The 22,019-nt window shown below is 45.5% G+C and overlaps 1 protein-coding gene and 1 pseudogene across 1 annotated transcript in view; both read left to right on the top strand.

Annotated features, from left to right (window-relative positions):
* Positions 1 to 22,019, top strand: part of LOC136657531 (sodium- and chloride-dependent betaine transporter-like) — a 43,631-nt gene that overhangs the window by 11,801 nt on the left and 9,811 nt on the right. The window contains exons 3-11 of the mRNA XM_066634445.1: positions 1,001 to 1,141; positions 3,403 to 3,490; positions 4,464 to 4,596; positions 7,172 to 7,306; positions 9,841 to 9,944; positions 10,706 to 10,830; positions 12,834 to 12,946; positions 14,245 to 14,382; positions 16,525 to 16,627. Coding sequence (XP_066490542.1) covers positions 1,001 to 1,141; positions 3,403 to 3,490; positions 4,464 to 4,596; positions 7,172 to 7,306; positions 9,841 to 9,944; positions 10,706 to 10,830; positions 12,834 to 12,946; positions 14,245 to 14,382; positions 16,525 to 16,627 — 1,080 coding nt within the window. The remainder of the gene's footprint in view (positions 1 to 1,000; positions 1,142 to 3,402; positions 3,491 to 4,463; positions 4,597 to 7,171; positions 7,307 to 9,840; positions 9,945 to 10,705; positions 10,831 to 12,833; positions 12,947 to 14,244; positions 14,383 to 16,524; positions 16,628 to 22,019) is intronic.
* Positions 18,204 to 18,320, top strand: LOC136657723 (5S ribosomal RNA; annotated as a pseudogene).

Here is a 22,019-nt window from a genome sequence, read left to right on the forward strand (position 1 = left end):
ATCACGAGGCAAAATGAGTAGATTGCGGAGTGCCGACCCCCCCCCTTCAGGTGCCTCTGGGAGGAAACGCCGGGAGTAAGGCCCATTGTACTCAATGGGGCTTACTCCCAGGTAAGTGTGGCTAGGATTGCAGCCTCACAGCCTAATCCTAGGCATGTCTACTCAGGAGTAAGTCCTGTTATACTCAGTGGGGCTCAAGGTACACCAACATACATTGTACACATAAATGTTATATGTTATGATGGCGCGAACATTGTAAAAAAAACTCTGGTAGATCTCCGGGCCTTGCTGGGTTTCAAAGTAGCTCTCGAGCCAAAAAAGTGTGAGCACCCCTGCTTTAGACCATATGCTGGACTATACAGTTGGCTGTCAGGGCCCAATCCTAAACCTTCCCTGCACCGGCACTGGATGACATAAACATGCCATAAAGCAAGTTTATGGCACTGGGATAGTAGGGAGGGTTGGTGCTGGGCTTGTGCCAGTCAGGTGCTGGCCCCAGCACCAGCAGGAGGAGAATGTGCTGCTGCCGGGGTAAGTGAAACCACTGGGTGATGGTGTGGCCTCTAGGGAGCGGGGGGAGGGTGATCAAGGGTGGGGTGCAGGGAGGAACTGGGGTGGAAGAGGGGATGGGATCAGTAGAGCCCTGCTCTGCTGGATCCTGAACTCTGTGTCAGGCTGAAAAACCCTACTTGAAGGATCTCAAGTCTGTGCCAGCAAAATAGTCAGCTCAGACTTGAGAAGCCCCATTGGGGGGCTTCGGGCTTTCCCTGGGGGAAGGAGATGAAAGTCCCCCTCCCCCTAGGAGACTCCCAGCAGCTTCATAGTGCCCACTGGATACAGTGGTAGCCACTTTGGTGCCACTGGTTCAGCGAGTGTCAGGAAGCATAGGTTTGGGCTGCCCATGAAGAGAACACAAGCCAAGACGTTGGTCTTTTCCATTTTCTCTTTGATAGAAACCTGTGACTCTCCTTGTTTTTAACCCTTTGTCTGTTTTGTCCAGGAATTGGATATGCTTCACAGGTCATTGAATCCTATCTGAATATCTACTACATTGTCATTTTGGCCTGGGCCCTGTTCTACCTGTTTAACTCCTTTACTGCTGTTCTGCCCTGGGCCAGTTGCAGTAATCCTTGGAACTCAGGTAAAACTCTGAGAATATGATGTAACTTCATGAATGGCTTTCTGAACAGACAGAACAGTAATTTTTGTTACTGTATTATGGGAATGGGTAACCAAGAGACGTTTGGGCACCTGAAGTGGTCATTGTAAATTTCACACTCAGTTATAAAAATGCATTAATAAATAACTCACAGTTTAGAAGCAGTTGTGAAAGATGTATGTGAGAGACAGTTGGAACAGCCAGTTCTCTCTCTGACCAAATTCAAATGTTACACTTGTGGTATGCAACCAGTGAAACCCAGGGATAGTTTTTTGATAGGTGCTCTATATTGTACATGCTCTATATTGTACATGTACATGATTTGTGTGTGAATGACTACCTCCTTCTGTTGTAGAGCAGGGGTCTCCAAACTTTTTGGCCAGAGGGCCGCATCAAATATCTGGCACAGTGTAGAGGGCCAGAAAAAAAATTTAAATATAAAATTTATATAAGTAAATTAGAGATGGAACTTAGCTGAGTGAATAAATGAATGAATGGGCTCATTCATTCAACCTCTCTGGCCCTTAGAACACCCTCCAGATGCAACCAGAGCACAGTTCCAATTATGTTTGGGCAAGTGGGCCAGAGGTTTTCAGGGGACAAGAGGCTGGCCATGGGCCGGATAGAGGCTCGCCGTGGGCCGCATCTGGCCCTCTGGGTCGGGGTTTGGAGACCCCTGTTGTAGAGCAGGGAAGTGCAGGAGGAGAAGTGAATCTCCTCTTTCTCATTCCCAGTAGTGACACCACAAGATTTTTAGAATTCTAAACTAAATTCTGAAATGCAGAAACCTGGGAGAAAACCAAGAGTGGGTTTTTGTACGAAAGGATGATGAATCTAAGTTCTGGAACTGTAAACCTATACACAGTTTTCTACATATGCTCAGAGGCACTTAATTTTAAGCATATGTGTCCACCACCACTTTAAGCCACTGCTTTGGAGCTGACTTTGATTGCTGGATCTCAGGGGAGTTCTCATAATAAAAAAGCAAGATAAACTCCACAAGCCAGAAGTCTACTGTCCCTCTTTGTAGAGTGTTACCAGTCATAAAGTCTGACTCTTATTCTTAAAGGCTGTGTGTCTGCCTGATTTCCGACTGTGTGGACAGCCTTTCTGAGAGCTGAATTGCAACTCCTGATCTCATGAGTGAGTGGATAAGAATGTTGCACCACTGCCCTTGCGACACTTTCATCGCATGCAGCACAGCCTGCCTGCCTACTCTTGCTTTCAGAGCAGAGTCCCACGCGGTGGGCCTTGAACTGCGCCTTTGTTTAGCCAGCCTTTGGTTTATTGCATTTTGTTCAGAATCTACAGTCCCCTGAAGAAACAAGGCCTCTCTACAGAGGTTCCTCTTGACCTCTGATCTTCTGTTATACTCTATTAAGCATACTCGTTCTTGCTTCTTTCTCCACAGACCAGACGGAGTGTTTCAGCATCATTCTTTCCATTTCTTTTCCTTACTAGAAATGTTTGATTTTTTTTTTTTAACACATCTTTTGGGCTGTGTTCTCTTCTGTAGGGAGCCTTCCCTGACACATCCCAAGCAGGCCTCTCTGAACTGGGATGGGATCTCATGGCATTCATAGACAAGGGTGTTTTTGTGCAGAATGCCAGAGAATTCCTTTCCCCCAAGCTATTTGTTCTCTCATGTTTAACATTCTATACTTCTCAGTTCATTTTTCTCTTTTTCCCTTTGGCATTCTTTTTCTTTGCGTCTTGCTGGCCTGGATCATCTGTTTCTTCTGCATCTGGAAAGGAGTCAAGTTCACAGGCAAAGCAGGAGCAGATCCTATGCTTTATAATTCCCCTTTGGCATTTTTATTTTATTTTAAACCATTCTTAATACACATTCTAATTAGGGTTAAAGTAAAAAAAAATTTATTAACTTCTTTAACCAACACTCCTATATGTTTTTGTGCCGTCCCCCTCTCCATGTCTCTAGGAATTTTACAGATAAAGCACTCTCTCTTGGGAGCTTCTGTTTATGAGGGTGGGTTTGGATGACTGCAGAGCAGTTGCAGAGAAAGGAAGAAAGGAGAAGGGGGAATTGGTATCTGATATCCAAGATGATTACAGTTGGTGTTACTGAATAATAACCGGCATTCCACAGACATCTGGCTTTCATACAGCTAAAAATCAACCACATACTTCTGGAACTCTAGTTGTTCTTTGGCTGGAAGGACTCCAGTCTCAGGGTGTTTGAAGAGGGCCTCTGGCTCTCACAGGCTCATTTTCCTCTTTTGCAGATCACTGTGTGGACTTTTTGAACAGCTCAGTTTGGGAGAACAAGACTACACCAACTAATGCCACCTCCTCAGTCATAGAATTCTGGGAGTATGTATTCTGGTGCTCCGAATCTGTTCCTTTGCAGTGTTGCCAGACTTTGAATTTGGCCTCTGTAGCATCCAAGGAAATTCTAAGACCGTGTGTTGGAAGCCCATGACCACGTCACCCTATCCATAGAGCTGCCTGAAGAGTCATGTGCCCTGAAAAATCAGAAACGGGACAGCAACATGACAGCACTTCAACCTTTCTGCTTCCCAAGATGAAAATGCAAACTGGCCACTCTTGCCCATTGACTGCCTTCTGCCCCCCACTGCCTTCTTCATTCCCTTCATCTGGACAGCCACCTTCTGTATAGGATAGAAAGAATGGCTCTTAAGGACCAACACATTCAAAGTGTGTCATTAACATGGACAGACTCAACTTTTCTTTCAAGCATAGCAACTATCATGGGGGGGAGTGATCCAACCCATATTGGGACTATGGTGGAGGGAGGTGGACATTAACCCTTGTTCCTATGTCGGCTAATTTTGAAAGAAAAGTTAATGTAGTTAAAATGTATCCTCAGTCTCGGCCCTTAGATGCTGCAAGAGTTGTGGGCTTTGTAAAACAGGCAGTCTCCCTACTCACTTCCATCAGCACGAGAGGACGGAGCTGATGAGGTTAGGTTGAAGGACGGCATCTTTTTGACAACATATGTCTAAATTTGCCTCCCTTAAATTGTGTCCCAGATTTGAAATCTGCAGTCTGATTGAGCCAGTCTTACTTCCCCCACCTTGCTATGCCCTCCTAAGAGGAGAATTATGATTGTCCAAGCTTTAACAAGGAAGGTTAAAACTGAGCGCCGAGGACAAAAGGAGAGACTTCCGGAGAGTCATTTCACATTGGCACGACAGAAGTGATGGAATCTAAGTGAGATATATTTTGGGGTCTAGGTGAAAATAATTAGGAAGGTTGATGTGGTCTGGCACGGAAAAATCAGGCTGGGACATCAACCTTCCCATCTTTTTCTCTGCACTGGCAGGAATCGAGCCCTAGGAATAACGGATGGTATACATAATCTGGGCACTGTGCGGTGGGAGCTGGCTCTCTGCCTCTTGCTCGCCTGGATCATCTGTTACTTCTGCATCTGGAAAGGGGTCAAGTCCACAGGCAAAGTAGGAGCATATCCTGTGCTTTCTAATTCCTAAAATGTATTAATATGTCCTATTAACTTCCTTGTGTCAAAGACAGGCCAGGAGGAGAGAAAGAGGATATTAGGGTCTTGTTGAGATTTGGCACGAATGAGTATGCACCGGAAATAAGTGGACGGAGCCCACTTTGGTTAAGACTGAATGAGGTCTGCAATGGGCTGCATCAGATGCTCAGATCAATTGTCCCCCTATCTGGCCTATCATGTGGTCTGCCCTCCTTGTCCACTCAGCCTTTCTGCCCCACTTCCATTACCCCTGTGATATCTGTCTATCTATTTAGCCATTTGTACCCTGCCTTTGGGTCTTTAAAAGAGTCCAAGTAGCTTACATCAGTTTAAAATACAGCCTATACACTAATGCTCCAATGACTGTAGGTAATTGCACATTTGATTACTGGATTTTACTGAAGAAATTGGCTGTGTAATTTTGGCCCATGTAATTTGACCCCATGTAATTTTGGCCTATGCAAATTGAATTTTATTTGAGTAGTCTATGGGATGTTGGAGGTGGGGCAGACCTACTGAATGGGTAGGGAGAACTGGTGCTCATTCAGGGCCCAGTCCTATCCAATTTTCCAGTACCAGTGCAGCTATGCCAGTAGGACATGCACTGCATCCTGTGGTACAGTGGTTCTCACACATTTAGCACTGGGACCCACTTTTTAGAATGAGAATCTGTCAGGACCCACTGGAAGTGATGTCATGACCAGAAGTGACATCATCAAGTAGGAAAATTTTTAACAATCCTAGACTGCAATCCTGCCCGCACTTACCCAGGAGTAAGTCCCATTGAGTATCATTGTTAAAAGAATATACAACATAGTAGCTTGTTAAAAGTACAGGTCTGTAACATTTTCCCAAATGCAGTCCCATACCATATATTAAAAATAAAATATTGAAATGAATGGAGACCCACCTGAAATCAACTCACGACCCACCTAGTGGGTCCCGACCCACAGGTTGAGAAACACTGTTGTGGTGGGGAGGCAGAGGCCTCCTCAAGGTATGGGAACATTTATTCCCTTACCTCGAGGCTGTATTGTGGTTGCACCAGTGCAGAAAAGTTGGATAGGATTGGGCCCTCAGTCCCCCCTACCTGATGGGCCTCTACAGACTGGAGCAGGGGTGTCCAAACATTTTGGCAGGAGGGCTGCATCATCTCTCTGACACTGTGTCGGGGGCTGGGGGAAAAAAGAATTAATTTACATTTAAAATTTGAATAAATTTACATAAATGAATTTATTAAAAATGGAACTTATATGAATAAATGAAGGTCTTGCAGTAGCTCAAGGCCGATAAAAGGCCTTGCACAAAGCAAGGCCAGCTTTTCCTTCACTGCCACTGTTGCATCACAGACGTGAAACAGCAAGTAGTGGAGGGAGCCCTTGTCCCACAGCTCAGGTGAGAGGTTGAACAACCATCCTCATGCTGAGAGCAGTTGCATCAGGCCAGCACGGGCTCCAGTAAGTATCTGGAGGGCCAGAGACTCATTGGAGACTGGGAGCTCCCTGCGGGCCAGATTGGGAACCCCCGAGGGCTGCAAGTGGCCCCTGGGCCGGGATTTGGGCACCCCCGGACTGGAGGATAGGCATTATCTGATCTAGCCCAAGAAGAAGAAAAAAATCAAGTAGGAACCTAAGATCACTTTTGTAATGGGATCTCCCTAGAAATCATTTGTTTTATCACACACAGAGGCCGTGGTTGCAAAGGGTGTCTTCTTGCCTACTGTTTCAAAATGTAATAATTGGTCACACATTAATGTTATCACTCAAGTAGATGGAACTGCATAGGGATAACACAGGATGCTGCTGAAAATGGCATCATCTTCAGTGGGAGAATTAAGACCTAGTTCCATACTTCTTTGTTGCAGCAGAGATGTGTGTTGCTAAACTTTGGAAGGACTCGAGAATACCTGTTGTTAAGACCCGTTTACTTCAATAATTTGGTCTGACAGCAATGGAAAAGATAATTTATATGCCAGAATGTAAACTGAGGTGTTTCAGAAGAAAGTATGTTTCTTGCTATAGGCACTATCCAATAGGTGTCAGCGGTATGCATGCATACAACACAGGATCACAGTCCTGTAGGCTAGTTTTAGACTTTTTCAATGACTGCCAAACTGGTGGAAAGTACACACACAAAATGAACATGTGTACTGTGGGCAGTGACAACTGTACCGTATGAACACCCCCCCCCCACCAATTTCTGAAAAGCAAGTGTTTGCACACAATCTGACAGCCCACCCCCACCCCATTTTGCCCTTCCTGCCCACTCCTGCCACCCCTCCTGCCGACTTATTTGCTCCGGTGAGCAGCAGAAGAGGCTGGGAGCAAGCGGGAAGGCACAGGTGAATGTTGTTATTGTTGTCCAGCCAGTGTAATACATATATGTTTAACTGAGTTCTCTTCTGCTTGTGGTGACTGACAGTTCTGGTGGCCAAGGGGACTTTCTCCCCCATGTCATATTTTCACAGTTGTTTTGACCACCGTTATATTTTAATACGGACTGTGAAACTGAAGCCATGTTCTGCTTGCTTTCAGGTTGTCTATTTCACTGCCACATTCCCCTACTTGATGCTAATTGTTCTGCTGGTTCGGGGAGTCACACTGCCTGGTGCCACAGAAGGGATCATGTTTTACTTGAGCCCAGACATTTCTAGACTTGCCGATCCGCAGGTAAGTCATGGCTGTTTCTGATCCAGCGAGGTAGATTGTGTTGGGTAGATTTCAGATTGCCTGCCTGGGAGATCAAGAGGAGTAAACATAACAATGCTGCAGTAACATGCCCGTGCAAGTATAAAATATTGCTTACTATTTATTTGTTGTGAAATGCATTTATGTCCCACTTCTAATAAAAGAGTCAAAGCAGCTTTTAAATCATATAGGAAATAGTTGCCGATTTTAAAAAACAGACATGACTTACTAAAATAAAGCATGGCAGAGGGTACAACTTCACTTGACAGAATAACTTAGTAATTCAGATATCATGTGATACAACTGGAGTTATTGCTCAGTGGTAGAGCACATGCATAAGCTCCCAGCTTCAGTATGGGGCATCTCCAATTAGAAAGGTCTCAGGTAATGGGACTGGGAAAGACCTCTGTATGGCTGGCCCAAGATCTCCTGGCAGCTGACGTGGTGTGCCAAATTCTGCTCTCCCCTACCTAGTGATATAAATTTTATGCCAGGATATTATAGCTCATTACTCATCAGAGATGAAGATTGTTGGATTCTGGACAAGGCTACCTCAGTTTCCTCCCAAGCCTTTCTTAGCTTTCCCCCTTCAAGGCAATAACCCATCTGAAAGGGCAGCTGGAGTCTTGCTTTGTGGGAGCAGTGCTGTTCGCCAGAGCAACATAAAATATGGACACACTCGGCCATTGCCACTTAAGGCGCAGCAAATGCGGTTGCCTCTATTAAATATTCAGCACTTGACAGATGGTTTTGCCGAGCCTTAAGTGAAAATGATTAAAAAAGAGAAAGATAATGTCTCTTCTAATTTACTGGGATCTGGCTTGAGTTTCTCATAGATAACATCAGAATTTCCCCAGAGAGGCCAGAGTTCCTAGCAAAGAGAACCCTGTGAAAATGGCATAGTTATCTTGTCAGCTGTGCACTGTCAAGAGTATCTGAAATATTGCTACATATTCTGCAGCTCCACAGTTACAAACCTATAGACCAGGGGTGTCCAAACTTTTTGGCAAGAGGGCCACATCATCTCTCTGACACTGTGTCAGGGGCCGGGGAAAAAAAGAATTAATTTTCATTTAAAATTTGAATAAATTTACATAAGTTTACATAAACTAATATACTAGAGGTGGAACTTATATGAATGAATGAAGGTCTTGCAATAGCTCAAGGCCTATAAAAGGCCTCACACAAGGCAAGGCCGGCCTTTTTTTTTTTTGCTGCCGCTACTGCATCACAGATGTGAATCAGCAAGCACTGGAAGGAGCCCTCATCCCACAGCTAATGTGAGAGGTCAAACAGTCGCCAAACAGTTGCCCTCATGTTGAGAGCAGTTGTGTCGGGCCAGTGTGGGCTCCAGCAAGTTTCCCGGAGGGCCAGAGGCTCATTGGAGACTAGGGTGTCCCTGAGGGCTGCATTGGGAGTCCTCAAGGGCTGCAAGTGGCCCCAGGGCCAGGGTTTGGGCACCCCTGCTATAGATCAGTGAAATTAGCGTTTACTGTACATTTATGATAAAAAGTTGAAAGTTGCAGGGTGTGTTCATTAGATAGCTAGACAGAAAGTAAAAAAATAAAAAAAATAAAAAAACTAGATTATAAAATTATATCCAGAATGTTATATGGGATTGGTTAATGGCACTGGGCAGCTACACTTCATGGTGAAGTGATCTGGAGAATCCTCAGCGCAGGAAAGAAGTAAGCCACGCACCCTTGGGTGCCTTCAAAAACCAAAACAGGACAGATGCACTGCTCCCACAAAGGAAGTTTTCTCCCCAAACCATGGTAAAACAGAGGGAGGGGCTCTTTCTCGTCCCATTTGCCATCTAGGAGTGCTTCCATGCAGAGGGTCCCTTGGCATGAACATCAACTGGTATAGGAGCTATCTGGGAAGCCAGTTGAGCAGGCATAAATAAAAGTATATGTGGGTGCTAGGGTATTTGCATCCTGGATGTTTGTGTCCTGGTCAAATGCATCCCAGTCTTTGCAGTCCCTGGACATTTGCATCCCACTGTAACCAGGCAACAAAACCCATGTTATATATGCTAGGCCTCTTATCCGAGCCCTAACGCTAACCCTAAACCTAACCCAACCTTTGTTTTTTAAAAATAAAAAATTAATTGAATATAAAGATACATGTATTGAGACACAAATGTCTGGGACGCAAATGACAAATACTGGGACCCATTTGACAAGGACACGGTTTTCCAGGAGGCAGTTGTCCCGTCACTGTATACATGATCTCAGTAATCCTTGCAACACCCCTGTCAGTTAGACAAGTAACCTCCTTTTCTCCCTTCCCATTGCTAGGATGGGTAGGAACTGTGGCTTCTTTTCACCGAGAATGAATCTGAGTGAGGGAAGAGCTTCCCACACTTGCTCAAACCGCCATAGTCCCATGGGTACAAACAAGGAGTGAGCACAGCAGCTGTGTGATTGGGATCTCACTTGATGCACTCTCTGTCAGGCCATTGTCGTTTACGTGTGGAAACAAATCTGGAATTGGTTGTCTTTTTCTTCCTGCAGGTGTGGATGGATGCAGGCACTCAGATCTTCTTCTCTTATGCCATTTGCCAGGGATGCCTGACTGCTTTAGGCAGCTACAACAAATATCATAACAACTGCTACAGGTAGGAAAACAACTGCTACCTCTGAATTTCTGCAGACCGTCCCCTAGCCGCTTTTGTATTTGTTTGTTTTAAGAATGTATAACCCACTTTCCCAGTTGTTTGCAGAACTGCACAAGGCAGCCAACAACCTAAAACAATTACAATAAAGGTAACGTGAGTTAAAACTCCATCTCAGCATAATTCATCAGGCAGCGAATAAAGTATCCATGCAAAATAACATGGCAGCAGGTTAAAAAAAATGCATTAGAGCATATTGGCGGAGAGACCGATAGGAGTCACAATAAAATAGTCACAATAAAAATGGCAAAAGCAAATAAACCAGTAAGAGGCAAAAGTGTCAAAACATCATAAAAAAAGTGAAATCTTTGGAACTCATTGCCTAAGGGCTAAATTACACAGTATGATAAATATGTGGTTTGGGCACATGTGTGTTTTTCCTAACTTAAAGGAAGGCACCAGAATCAGGACAACAGGGGAGGGAATTCCATACTTTATCCCCTTCACAGTAGGATTACAATCACCTGATTCTGTGCTGCAGCCAAGGCTGATGAGCTCTCCTGCCCTTGTCCTGGAGATCCAGAAATCCTTGCTGTCAGTGCATCATTCTTGCCTTAGGCTGACTACCTGTGTTCTGTGTTCAAACACCAGCCACACACATTCAAAGAACAAGGCAATCTGCCATTGCAAATGATTCTTTTGATTTCTCTCTCTCTCTCTCTCTCTCTCTCTCTCTCTCTCTCTCTCTGGATTTACTTCAACAGGGATTGCTTTATGCTCTGCTTCCTCAATAGTGCCACCAGCTTTGTGGCAGGGTTTGCCATTTTCTCTGTCCTGGGCTTCATGGCACAGGAACAGGGGGTGCCCATCTCAGAAGTGGCTGAATCAGGTAAGCATATGGTAGCTACTGTAAGGAGAGTATAAGCCACAGCCTGGCTTTGAAGGAGTAGAAACCACCCCTCTTGCTTCCCTCCCCCCACAGTGATCCTAAGTAGGGCCCAAGAGCTCCTGATACCTGTGGTGACATGCCAAATACTGCCCCCCTACCCAATATTGCACAATCCATTGCATTCTCCAATGTTCTAGCTCATCACTCTCCCCCCCACATGTTGTAATCCTCTCTGTCCCGCTCTTCCTCTCTCTCCTTCATCTTCCAATCTAGGAAGTGGAAAGAGGAGGAGGAGCACGGGGAGGGGGGGCAGAAGGTGGACACAGATACCCCCCACTAATCTGCTGCCTGATGGCAACCACTTCAGTTGGCCTCATGGATAAGCTGGCCCTGGCCCAAAGCATATCAACAAAAGTTGTCAGGGCTACTGAAGGAAATGTCTTTCGTTGTATGTCAAACAGTTTATGTTCTCAGGCTGCAATCCTAACCATACTATCCTGAGAGTAAGCCCCATTGAACAAAATAGGACTTACTTCTGAGTAGACCTGGTTAGGCTTGTGCCCTCAGGCTCTAACTTGATTGGAGCTGGCCCACCCCCGCTTATTAGCCAGTATACATTTTTGTGTCAGACCCAAGGCTGAATTGGGCCCAGGCAAGAAATCCTTGGCCCCTTTCTCAGAGCATGTGCTTCATTTTGTAAGTGAAATGCTTGGGTTTCCCTGACTTCTGTTACGGACCATTATGCAAGCCAGTGCAGTGTAGTATGGTATAGTGGTTAAAGTTGCTGGACTCAGACTGGGAACCCAATGTTCAAATTCACCCCTAGCCATGAAGTTCAGTGGGATGATTTTAGACCAGTTGTGACCTCTCAGTCTAACCTATCTCGCAGGGTTATTGGGAGGGTAAAATAGCTGGAGGGGTGGAAACCTAAATTACAACCCTTCTAGTTCTGCAGTGGCTAAACAGATGCCATGAGGAAAAAGCAGGGTTTGGAAACAACAAAATTCCCCAGCAGCAGGTGTTCAGAGATATGCTGCCAGGAGGTTCAATTTAGCTATCAGGATCAATAACCCCTGCTAAATCTGTTATCCATCTATCTCCTTTTGAATCTATCTCAGCCAGTGGCCATCATCACATCTTGTGTCAGTGAGTTCCATATGACAGTCCGCTGTTGTTCCATACAATGTTTTGATCTCCTTAAAGGTGCGGTTCTCAAATGTTTTGGTCTCCAGAGCCTTTTAATCTTAAAAGGAGTTGTGCGGAGGGCCACTGACACAGACTCCAGGGGAGCCCCAGAGCACTGGCACATGCATAGAGTGGCTCAACACCAAACCTAATGTCAAATACTGGAAAATTGCCCTTTGACACCTACTCCCAGGACAGATCCTTGGGGCACACCATGGTGAAAATTGCCCATTGCCCACTCTCTGTTTCCTGGTCTTCAACCAGTTCTCAATCCAGGAGAGGACCTACCCTCTAATTCCCTGACTGTGGAGTTTTCTCAGTAGCCTTTGATAACTGGGGTAACTCAGTAACTCCCATCTATCATAGCAAATGTGGGGAGGGAGGGTACTTCTCTCCCTTACAGCATGGTTGTAAGGATTATTGAGATCATCTATTCAAAAGAGCATTGGCCATTTTGGGAAAATATTATTTAAATATCAGTTAGTATTTTATTTTAACAATTTTCAGTATCACAGTTGCATGGGGAGAGAGCAAGAATCTCAGAAACATGCATCATGCAGATTATGCCTGCTACACACTCATCCTGCTAACTCCATTTGGATTGGCAGAATTCATTCTCTAACGGCCCCCAGGAAAGAAATGTGGAGGACTTGGATAGAAAAACAATTTCCTTGTCATCATTCTCACTATCTTGTGCCTGGAAAGGCAGCTCCACACTAAGTGAACATTTTTCTGAAAAATGTCAGTCCAGTTTTTGCATTCTTCTGGAGATTGATGGTAGTGAAACTTGTGTTCTTTCACTTTTGCTTGATTGACAGGTCCTGGCCTAGCCTTCATCGCCTACCCAAAAGCTGTAACAATGATGCCCTTGCCTCAGCTCTGGTCTTGCTTATTCTTCCTTATGCTGATCTTCTTGGGGCTGGACAGTCAAGTATGGAAAAAAAAACACATTTCTTTTCTCAGTTTCATCTAAGCTCAGGTGCTGTACTATAGCTTGCAGATCTATAAAGAGGAACTTCATGCAAGGCTGGCCCATCCATGAGGCCAACTGAACCAGGCAACAGATTAATGGAGGATTACCCATCTCTGTCCATCTATTTGCCTCCACTGCTCCTCCATCTCCTTCCACTCCCTGGTTTGGAAAAGGAAGAGGAGGACAGAGCAGAAAGATGGCAGACAGTGCTGAGCTAGAACATGGAAGAGTGAAATGTGAAACAGTAAGCAGTGGAAGGAGCCCTCGGCCTGCAGCTCAAGTGAGAGGTTGAACCAGGGCCTAGGAAAGGGGGGTAAAAGAAGTAATTTGTATCTGGGCCGAGGGACAAAAAGGGGGCCATGAGCCAAAGGAGGGGGCCCAGAAATTTCCTGAGATCCTACATTTTCCTATCTACTCAGACTTGTTGCCCACACGGGATGCTGGGGACACTACGGATTCCACATGGGTTGGTAGACATGGGCTCCAAAGAGTTTTCCAGCTGTCTCCACCCTCCCCCATCCTGTTTCACCCCTCCCTGCCCCCATTCTGCTTGCCCGTCACCACCCTCCCCCTGTTCTGTTTCACCCCTCCCCCTTTGTAAAGGGACCCAAAAGAAACTTTGTACCCCCTGATAAAATTCCTCTCAGAGGCCCTGAGTTGAACAGTTGCCCTCATGCTGATAGCAGTTGCGTTGGGCCTGCACAGGCTCCAGCAAGTCTCTGGAGGGCCAGAGGTTCATTGGAGACTAGGGGCTCCCCGCGGGCCGGATTAGGAGTCCCTGAGGGCCACAAATGACTCCTGGGCAGGGATTTGGGCACCCCTGCTCTAGGGTTTCCCAGCCTTACCTCTAGATTCTGGAAAATGAATCCAGACCTTCTGCATATGAAGCATGTGTTCCTACCAATGGGCCTTCCTTGACTCCCCAAACACTTCAGTCTGTAGCAGGACAGTCACATACAATTGGTTGCACAAAGAATGCAATCCAGATTCCTCTCTGGTCTGCCACTTGAAAACTGTTGCTTGTATAGGCCAGATCCTTCATATGCTGACAGATGCGCAGACAGAACTTCTACCAGAAGATACACCTGGGAGCAACCTAGGGAGGTTCTTCATTCTGTGCCCCACTCCCCATGTGCTGGAAATGTATGTATGGAGAGGCCATCACTGAAAGAAAAGGACATTGGGGAGAGGAAGGGTCAGGAAAGGAAAACAAGGGCATTTGGGTTGCCTCCTAATAGTAGTTATCTCTTCCATAGTTTGTCTGCGTGGAGAGCTTGGTGACAGCCACTGTTGACCTGTTCCCAGAAATGTTCCGCAAGAAAGGGCGTAGGGAACTGCTGATCCTGGCCATTGCAGTGATATGTTACCTGTTTGGCTTGCTACTGGTCACTGAGGTAAGCCATTGAAGGCAATAGGAGGTGAGTAGAAATGTTTGTGAAAGATGCCCATCATCCAGCACACCCTGGCAGAGTACAGCAAAGTTATTATGGACCTCTCTCCAGCACTTTAGATTGTGGTTAGAAGCAGTCATGCAAATTACATTTGCATGTGCTCCATCTGTCCCATTTTTCCAGCACCTATCCCAAGTAAATGACTGTCCCTTGGTACTTTGTCCCCATTATGGAGAGGTTTGGGGGATGCCCTTCAAAAGAAGAGTTAGTGTTTACTCACCAGGAATCAGGGTTTTCCTGGAGCAATCCTGGAGTGTGAGCTTCTCTCCCTTTGAAAAGTTACACCTCCAAAGGGTAGTGTTTGGTGCTACTTGATGCAAATGGGCATTTCACTGAGGTTCATTTTGAACAGAACTGGGATACTGCTCTGATGAGCTTTCAAGCAGCGAGCCAGAGCCCAACAGCAGAAACAGGTAGCAGGTAGCTGGAGGGGAGCAGGCTGCAAGGAGAGTCTCAGGTGAGATATAGGGTGCCACTAGACCTTGGACAGCTCCAGAGGCAGCAGCATTCTAATAGCTTTCTCTTATAACAGACTCAGAGGACCGCAGAAGCGTTATAGCTGAAGTGTGGTGCGGATGTCTGCTCCATCCCTCAATGGAACACAAGGCCCTTCAAAGCCAGACCATCATAGCAGAGACAGGGCTGGCTTTAGACTTGGGGCTGGAAGGACATGGGCAAGAACATGGGCTCAATTCCTTCTCAGCCGCAAGGCTCACAGTTTGGTTTGGGGCAAGCCACTCTCTCTTAACCTAACCTGTCTCACATAGACCTGTGGACTGGGTAAAACTTCATGTATTATTCATGTATTATGTAAAACTCAGGATTATTGAGTGCCTCCAGGCTAAGTTCAGAGTAAACTGAGCTATTACCCTACAACTCAGGAAGCAGCTTATTTCTGAGCCATCCCACCCTGCCACCAATGTTTTTCCAAACTCCTTCCACTGACTTATCCTGCTGCTGCCCTGGCAGCAACAAGTGGAAGGGATGGAGGGAGGGCTTTCCTTTGTAGTGTGGCCAGTGCAGGTGATCCCTGAGAAATATAGTTTCCCTGTGAGCTGCTTGCACCGAATGCTCACCATTCTTCTAAGCTCCTTGGAGGTAGGGCTAGCTAGATAAGGAGAAGTGACTGATGAATGTGAACCATTTACAAAGTGGTTGTTGATCTTAGCTGGTTGCAGGGGTGTACCATGGAAAACTCCAGCTATGGGACCAGAACATGCAACTTGTGTCCCTTAACAAAGATAGTGGTTGTGGAATCATAATGATATGTGTATGTGTGCAGGGAGGTGGGAGGGTAATGAACCTCTCCACTGAGCGGGTAATACCTAAAAGCAGTGATGATAACAGTTACAGTACATAACTAGGCATGCGCAACACTCAGAAATGAGTTATAGCAAGACACCTTCTTCTGTGCCTGTTAACAGCCCAATCCTGAGCTGCCCAGAGCGCAGGGCTGCCACAGTGGCAAAAATGGCTGCCGCGGCATCCAGCACTCCCTGGGTAGCCACCGTCTCCTCAGGAGAAGGGGACATTTGTCCCTTTTCCCCGAGGAAAGGAAGTAGCCCCACAATGGGGCTACTTGATTCTACGGCAGCTGTGGAGCTGTTGCAGAATTGGAGAGCTCCATGCTGGGCCACGGGACCTGACACGGAGCTCAGGATCCAGTGGAGTTCAGCTCCACCAGTCCTGCCCTCCACCTGCTCCACTCCCTCTCCCAACACACCTCCTCCTTACCCTGCACCCACCTCCCCCGCCCTAGAACACCTCCTCCCCACCTCCCTCACACCCCCACCTCCCTCTCTTCCTCCCAGCAGTTCTGGCGACTGCAAAGTGATGGAGCAATGGGCATCCCCTGGTGCTATCCCAGCAGTACCTGGTGCTGGGCTAGCTTATGCTCAGCCAGTGCTGAGGGCCCACAAGCGTGCCTTTTGGCACTTTTGCGACCATGCGCACCGCTGCTGAGCCGGTGTGTAGTGTTTAGTTTTGGGCCCTAAATCTCTGTAGCCCTTCTGCCTCTTGCCATGTTTGGCTCTGGTTTTCTGCAAATTGTCTTTTTCTTACTGGCCCCCTTTGATGCTCTTGTAGGGTGGAATGTACATCTTCCAACTGTTTGATTATTATGCAGCCAGCGGCACGTGCCTTCTCTTCCTTGCGATTTTTGAAGTCATCTGTGTTGGCTGGATTTATGGTAAGTAGAATGTAAAGTCTGAACTACCACAAGGGAGATGTTAAAATATCCTTCTAAGGAGTAGAGTGTGTGCCTCATGCACCTGGATGTTCATCTCAGGGGCTTGCCTACAGTGTAGAGACTTTCCTTTAAGAATCAGGACCATTCCACCCCTAAGAACATAAGACTATCCTGGATGCATCAGACAAAAGTTCATCTAGTTCAGTAACTTGTTTTCTTACCATAACCAACCAGATGCATGAAGGCAGTAAAGCCTTCCTGCTTGTTTCCCTTCAAGCAGCATGTTTTCAGTGTTATACTAGGGACCTGGAGGGTCTATTCAGCTCTCAAAACCAATAGTCTTTTTATAGCCTGGAAGTACCCTTTTAAAGCCATCTCTGGTAGTAGCCATCACATGAATTAATTACACATTATGTGAAGGAATATAATAATAATAATAATAATAATAATAATAATAATAATAATAATAATAATAATAATAATAATTTATATACCGCCTTTCTTGGTCATCAGATTTCTTCTCAGACTTTAATCCAAGGTGGTTTACATAAGCAGGCTGTTCTAAACTCCTGTAGGGATTTTTACAATTGAATACAGGTCCAGCCTATTTATACACGGATTTTTTATACATGACTTTGACTCAACATGAATGGCCCCTGCAAATGAGAAAGAATGTGCTGATCCCTGGAGAAGGGGAAAAAATGCATCCCTTTAAAATCAGTTTTAAAAACTGAACAGTCCTTTAACAACAGCCTCCTTAATGAGAGAGAGACAGGGCAGCAGGCCAACAATCTGTCAGTCCTTCTCTCTCCTAGGGACCCCTCCCTTCCCCCAGCACGTGAAAGAAAGGTGATCATTTTGCATTGGTGAAGGGAGGGGCTGAGTGAAGTGCTGATGGATTGTCTTCTTAATGACTCTTATCTTAGAGTCAAAAGGTCAGCAAGGCTGTTTTTCAATCACTGGAGCAAAGAAATTTTGTTTTTTAAATTGATTTGCTATAGTGCGTTTTTTAAAATCCAAGTGAGTGCTTGGAACAGAACCCACACAAATAATTAGTCTCAACCTGTAGTTCTAGTCTTTCATAGAACATTCCAGCTGGATTCCTTCCCAGTCTGGCCTCTTGACGTCAACTCCTCTCTGCCACCAAGGGTCAGCTCATCAGTATATCAGCATGTCCTCAGTTTTCAGATACTTCCAGTTGTTTCAAACTGACAGCCTCAGATCTTCAGGCATACAATGTGGCAGCTCTATCAACTGAGCCAGACCTCCTGCCTCCCTTCTTTTTGCCTCCCCAGATCTGCCTTCAATCTGTTTTAGTGATAGTTTTCTGCTGTCTTGTTATTGGCAGTAATTTCTAATGTTGGGAAGGATGTATTCTTTATTTTAGAGATTCAATACCTCACTTTTCCAACTGTGGAAGAGGAAGCTGAAGGCAGTTTGTGCATTACTGTATGATTACCATGGATGGTAACCAGCTGTGACATTTCTATCAGCTGGCTTAAATGTGATCTCATCTTTTTTTACTACACTTTGGAAAGGCTTGGTGATGGAATTGAGAGCAACCAAAGCTTCCATAGGCAGCAGCTGTTACCCTGCACATGCCTGATCTCGTCTGATCTCAGAAGCTAAGCAGGGTCAGGCCTGGTTAGTACTTGGATGGGAGACCACCTGGGAATACCTGGTGCTGTAGGCTTATACCATAGTCTTTCGAGACTGAAGGTTGCCAACCAAAGCTTCCATGCAAGGTGGCTCAGATCACCTTGAATCAGACCTGAGCAATACTTCTGGATTTGGGACGAAACAGATTCTTCTCCAAGCCTAAAGTTGAACTCATGAGACTTTCTTGGCAATTCCATCATCACAACCCGGGTTCTCCAAATGCAATTCTCTGAGAGTTCTTAAAGCCAAAGAGATGGTTAATGAACTTGTTCACATACATTCTGCCTTAAAAGCACCATATGAAAAATACTCTCCCATCCCATAACATCCCAGAGGCATCTGCTGCTATTACTTATGCAAAAGAAGGACTTTAGCAAAGCCAGTAATGTGCTCATAGCTATTTTGTAATGAGTTGGCACAGCTGGAAATGATAAAGAAAGATCCCCTGGCCTGCTGTATGCAAGCCGTAAACAATTGTATAAGAAGAGAGTGTGGTCTTCACTTTTCACCCATGCCCCAAGCATCTTTCCCCCACTCCTCACTATGTTATGAAATATCAGGTTACAGTGGACAAAAACTGTAACTCGTGCCCCCAGAATGCTGCTTCCTTCAGCCCCAGGATCTGTGGATTGGCAGCCCAGATCCTCTTTGCTTACACTGCAAAGTATTATAGCAAACATTGCGAATAAAGACACATGTTCCAAGCTGGCCTGTTGCCATTCGTGACGACGCCACCCACGGCCTGGCAGCGTTCCTCCTGCCTGTCAGGCAGACTTTGTTGCAAAGATTTGAGGATTTCCTGAATACGGCTTTATTTCAATGAAAGGATCATGCAGGTTGCAGCCAACTTGCTGCTGCTTTTGCATTTGCCAAAAGGAAGAGCCTAAAGGGACTGGGACAAAAAAAAGAAAAAAGATCCTGCTTTAAAAAGGACAAATCCAGCATGAATTTATGGGCGGTATGTTTCGTTTTGGTGTTTGTTTTTAGATTAGAGGCCAGATGTCATCATAACACAGTCCAGGGAATATATATATATGTGTGTGTTTAACAATGGCAGTGTATACAACTCCGAGATTAGCTGTTCCAAAAGAAATCTCATTGACACTCCTCCTACTGGAGAAGAAATTGGGTTAAAGCTATTAGAATCTTAGATAACCCGGGCTGGCATAGGGTGAAAGGATGCTCAAGGCAAGACTGTAGGTGGCCTTGGAATGAATTCATGTCCTGTCTCATGTATGTTTGAATCAATGTATCTATCTTGCACAAACACACCCAAACAGACCAAGGCAGATACAGAGATCTGGTTAAGTACAATAGCTAACAGCACAATCCTACACATGTCTACTTACAAGTAAGTCCCACTGTCTTCAATGAGACCAAGTCTGCACTCTTACCCACATTTTCCTGGGAGTGAGCCTCATTGACTATAATGGAACTTACATCTGAGTAGACATGCCTAAGATTGGGCTCTGCAAGCCCGATCTAGTCATAGGCTGCCTGCAGGGTGCAGCGATTGAGCATAGGTCCTGCAGGTAGCCAGAAACCATGGAAGGGCAGAGAGGAAAGTAAACATTTCTTTAATTTACTCCTGCATGACCCATTTAGCTGGTGCAAGTAGAAGCAAGGGAGCATGTCAGGGCCAAAACACAGCGAAGGATATCGGCAGAGCCATTGCTGTTGATACGCACCCTCCACATCCCCCTCCCATTTGGTCTTGCGGTGAGTCTCTGGTGCCACCACAGTTGATGGCAGTGCTTCTAAAATGTCTGCCAGCAATGTGCTCTACATGCCTCCAGAAGCCATTTTACCACAGCAGAACTGTGCTCCACTGGCCCAGTTAAAGCTGGCCCAGTTAGAATTGAGCTGTTACTCCCAGATAAATGTGTTTAAGATTGCAACCTAAGAGGGTGAACTATGGACCATTAATTAGAAAGCCTTCAGTTCATATCTTAACCCAGCCATAAAGTCATGTGATTGTCTTCGGTAAGCCTCAGCTTCCTGTCTAGAGCCCAGCTGGATCAGACCAAAGGGCTATCAATCCCCTCTCCCACAGTGGCCAACCAGATGCCTCCCAAGAATCCCAGAAGTAGGGCTTGAGGACAAGAGCCTTCCCCTATTGCTGCCTCTTCCAGCAACTAGTATTTAGAGGCATACTGAAATATGGGGAAATGATCATGCTGGTCTCTGTTTAAGAGCACTTACAAAGATGACTGAGAAAGCACTCATTGGAAATTTGTTATAAAATGCTAAGTATCACTATTATAGTATTTTGGCACCCATACCACAGGTTGACCATGCACACTGTAAGCCAGGGGTGCCCAAACCCCAACCCAGGGTCCATTTGCGGCCCTCGGGGACCCCCAATCTGCCCCAGTCTCCAATGAGCTTCTGGCCCTCCAGAGAGTTGCTGGAGCCCATGCTGGCCCAAAGAGACTGCTCTCAGTGTGAGGGTGACTGTTGGACCTCTGGCATGAGCGGCGGGCTGAGGGCTCCTTCCACTGCTTGCTGTTTCACATCTGTGAAGCAGAAGCAGCAAAGGAAAGGCCAGCCTTGCTTTGAGCAAGGCCTTTTATAGGCCATGAGCTATTGTGAGACCTTCATTCATTCATATAGGTTCCATCTCTAATATATTCATTTATGTAGATTTATTCAAATTTTAAATGTAAACTAATTCTTTTTTTCCCTGGCTCCGGACATAGTGTCATGGAGATGATGTGGCCCTCTTGCCTAAAAGTTTGGACACCCCTGCTGTAAGCCAAAGGTAGACATAAAAGCTGATCATGGTATACTAGTAGACTAGGTTAAACAGACCACAAAGACCACTACCTGCTGGCTGCTGAAATTCTTGCAAAGCATGCCAGACTTGGTCTGATCTTGCTAAGATGCTTCTTATGTTCTTAACAAAAGTGTCAAGACAGGAACATTTAACAAAGACTAATTATGCCTTCATTGTTAAGAGATCCTTAGTATGCTCTCTTGCTGTGTACATTTAAAGCACCATGGGGATTGCAGTAAGGAAAAAAACAGACTATGTAAGCAGATATGCTCAGCCAATCCCTGCAGTAGGCAACACAAATGGAGACCAGATAGCCTGCAGATTGTACATGGCCAGAGTTGCTATAAAGGGGTATTTCAGAAGTTCTGCAAAATGCCTACAAGTTCTTGCTTGTATTGAAAAGAGTCACAAGTCAGATCTGATAGATGAGTTCAGGTTATAGTCTCTGGAGAACCGATTTCAAAACGCATGTATTTGCAGACAGGGTTCATGAAGAAAACGAACCATGTGTAACATGATTCATGTTGTGGATTTAGGATTAGGATTGTCACTCTTGAAACAGTGCAACTGGGCTGTTGTCAGACTGGGCATTTTATTTTCATGGACTGTTGCTTTATGCCGCTGTTTCAGCTTCTGTGCCTTGGGTGGTCCAGGTTAAGAGCAAACACCTTCATCTATTTAAACAAAACTCTCCCTAAGGAGTCATTCAAAGCCCTTTTCCCCAGCAATGTTCATAATCTTTTCAAATAGATGACGGGGTGGAAAGAGTAGTGCATCCTTCCTCCAGCTTCTCTGGAGCTGGGAAGCAGTGTTGACTAGCTGAACTGATGACTCCTTAAGCTTGATTAATTTTTTCATCATCTTTTGAAATATAGAGCATGCCAACCTCCTGTTCAAGGACTCAGTAAATCCAGTCATGTCAGGTTTTATCATTTTCTCCTACTACTTTGCTATCCT

Source organism: Tiliqua scincoides, chromosome 7, assembly GCF_035046505.1.
Source record: "Tiliqua scincoides isolate rTilSci1 chromosome 7, rTilSci1.hap2, whole genome shotgun sequence".
NCBI lineage: Eukaryota > Metazoa > Chordata > Lepidosauria > Squamata > Scincidae > Tiliqua > Tiliqua scincoides.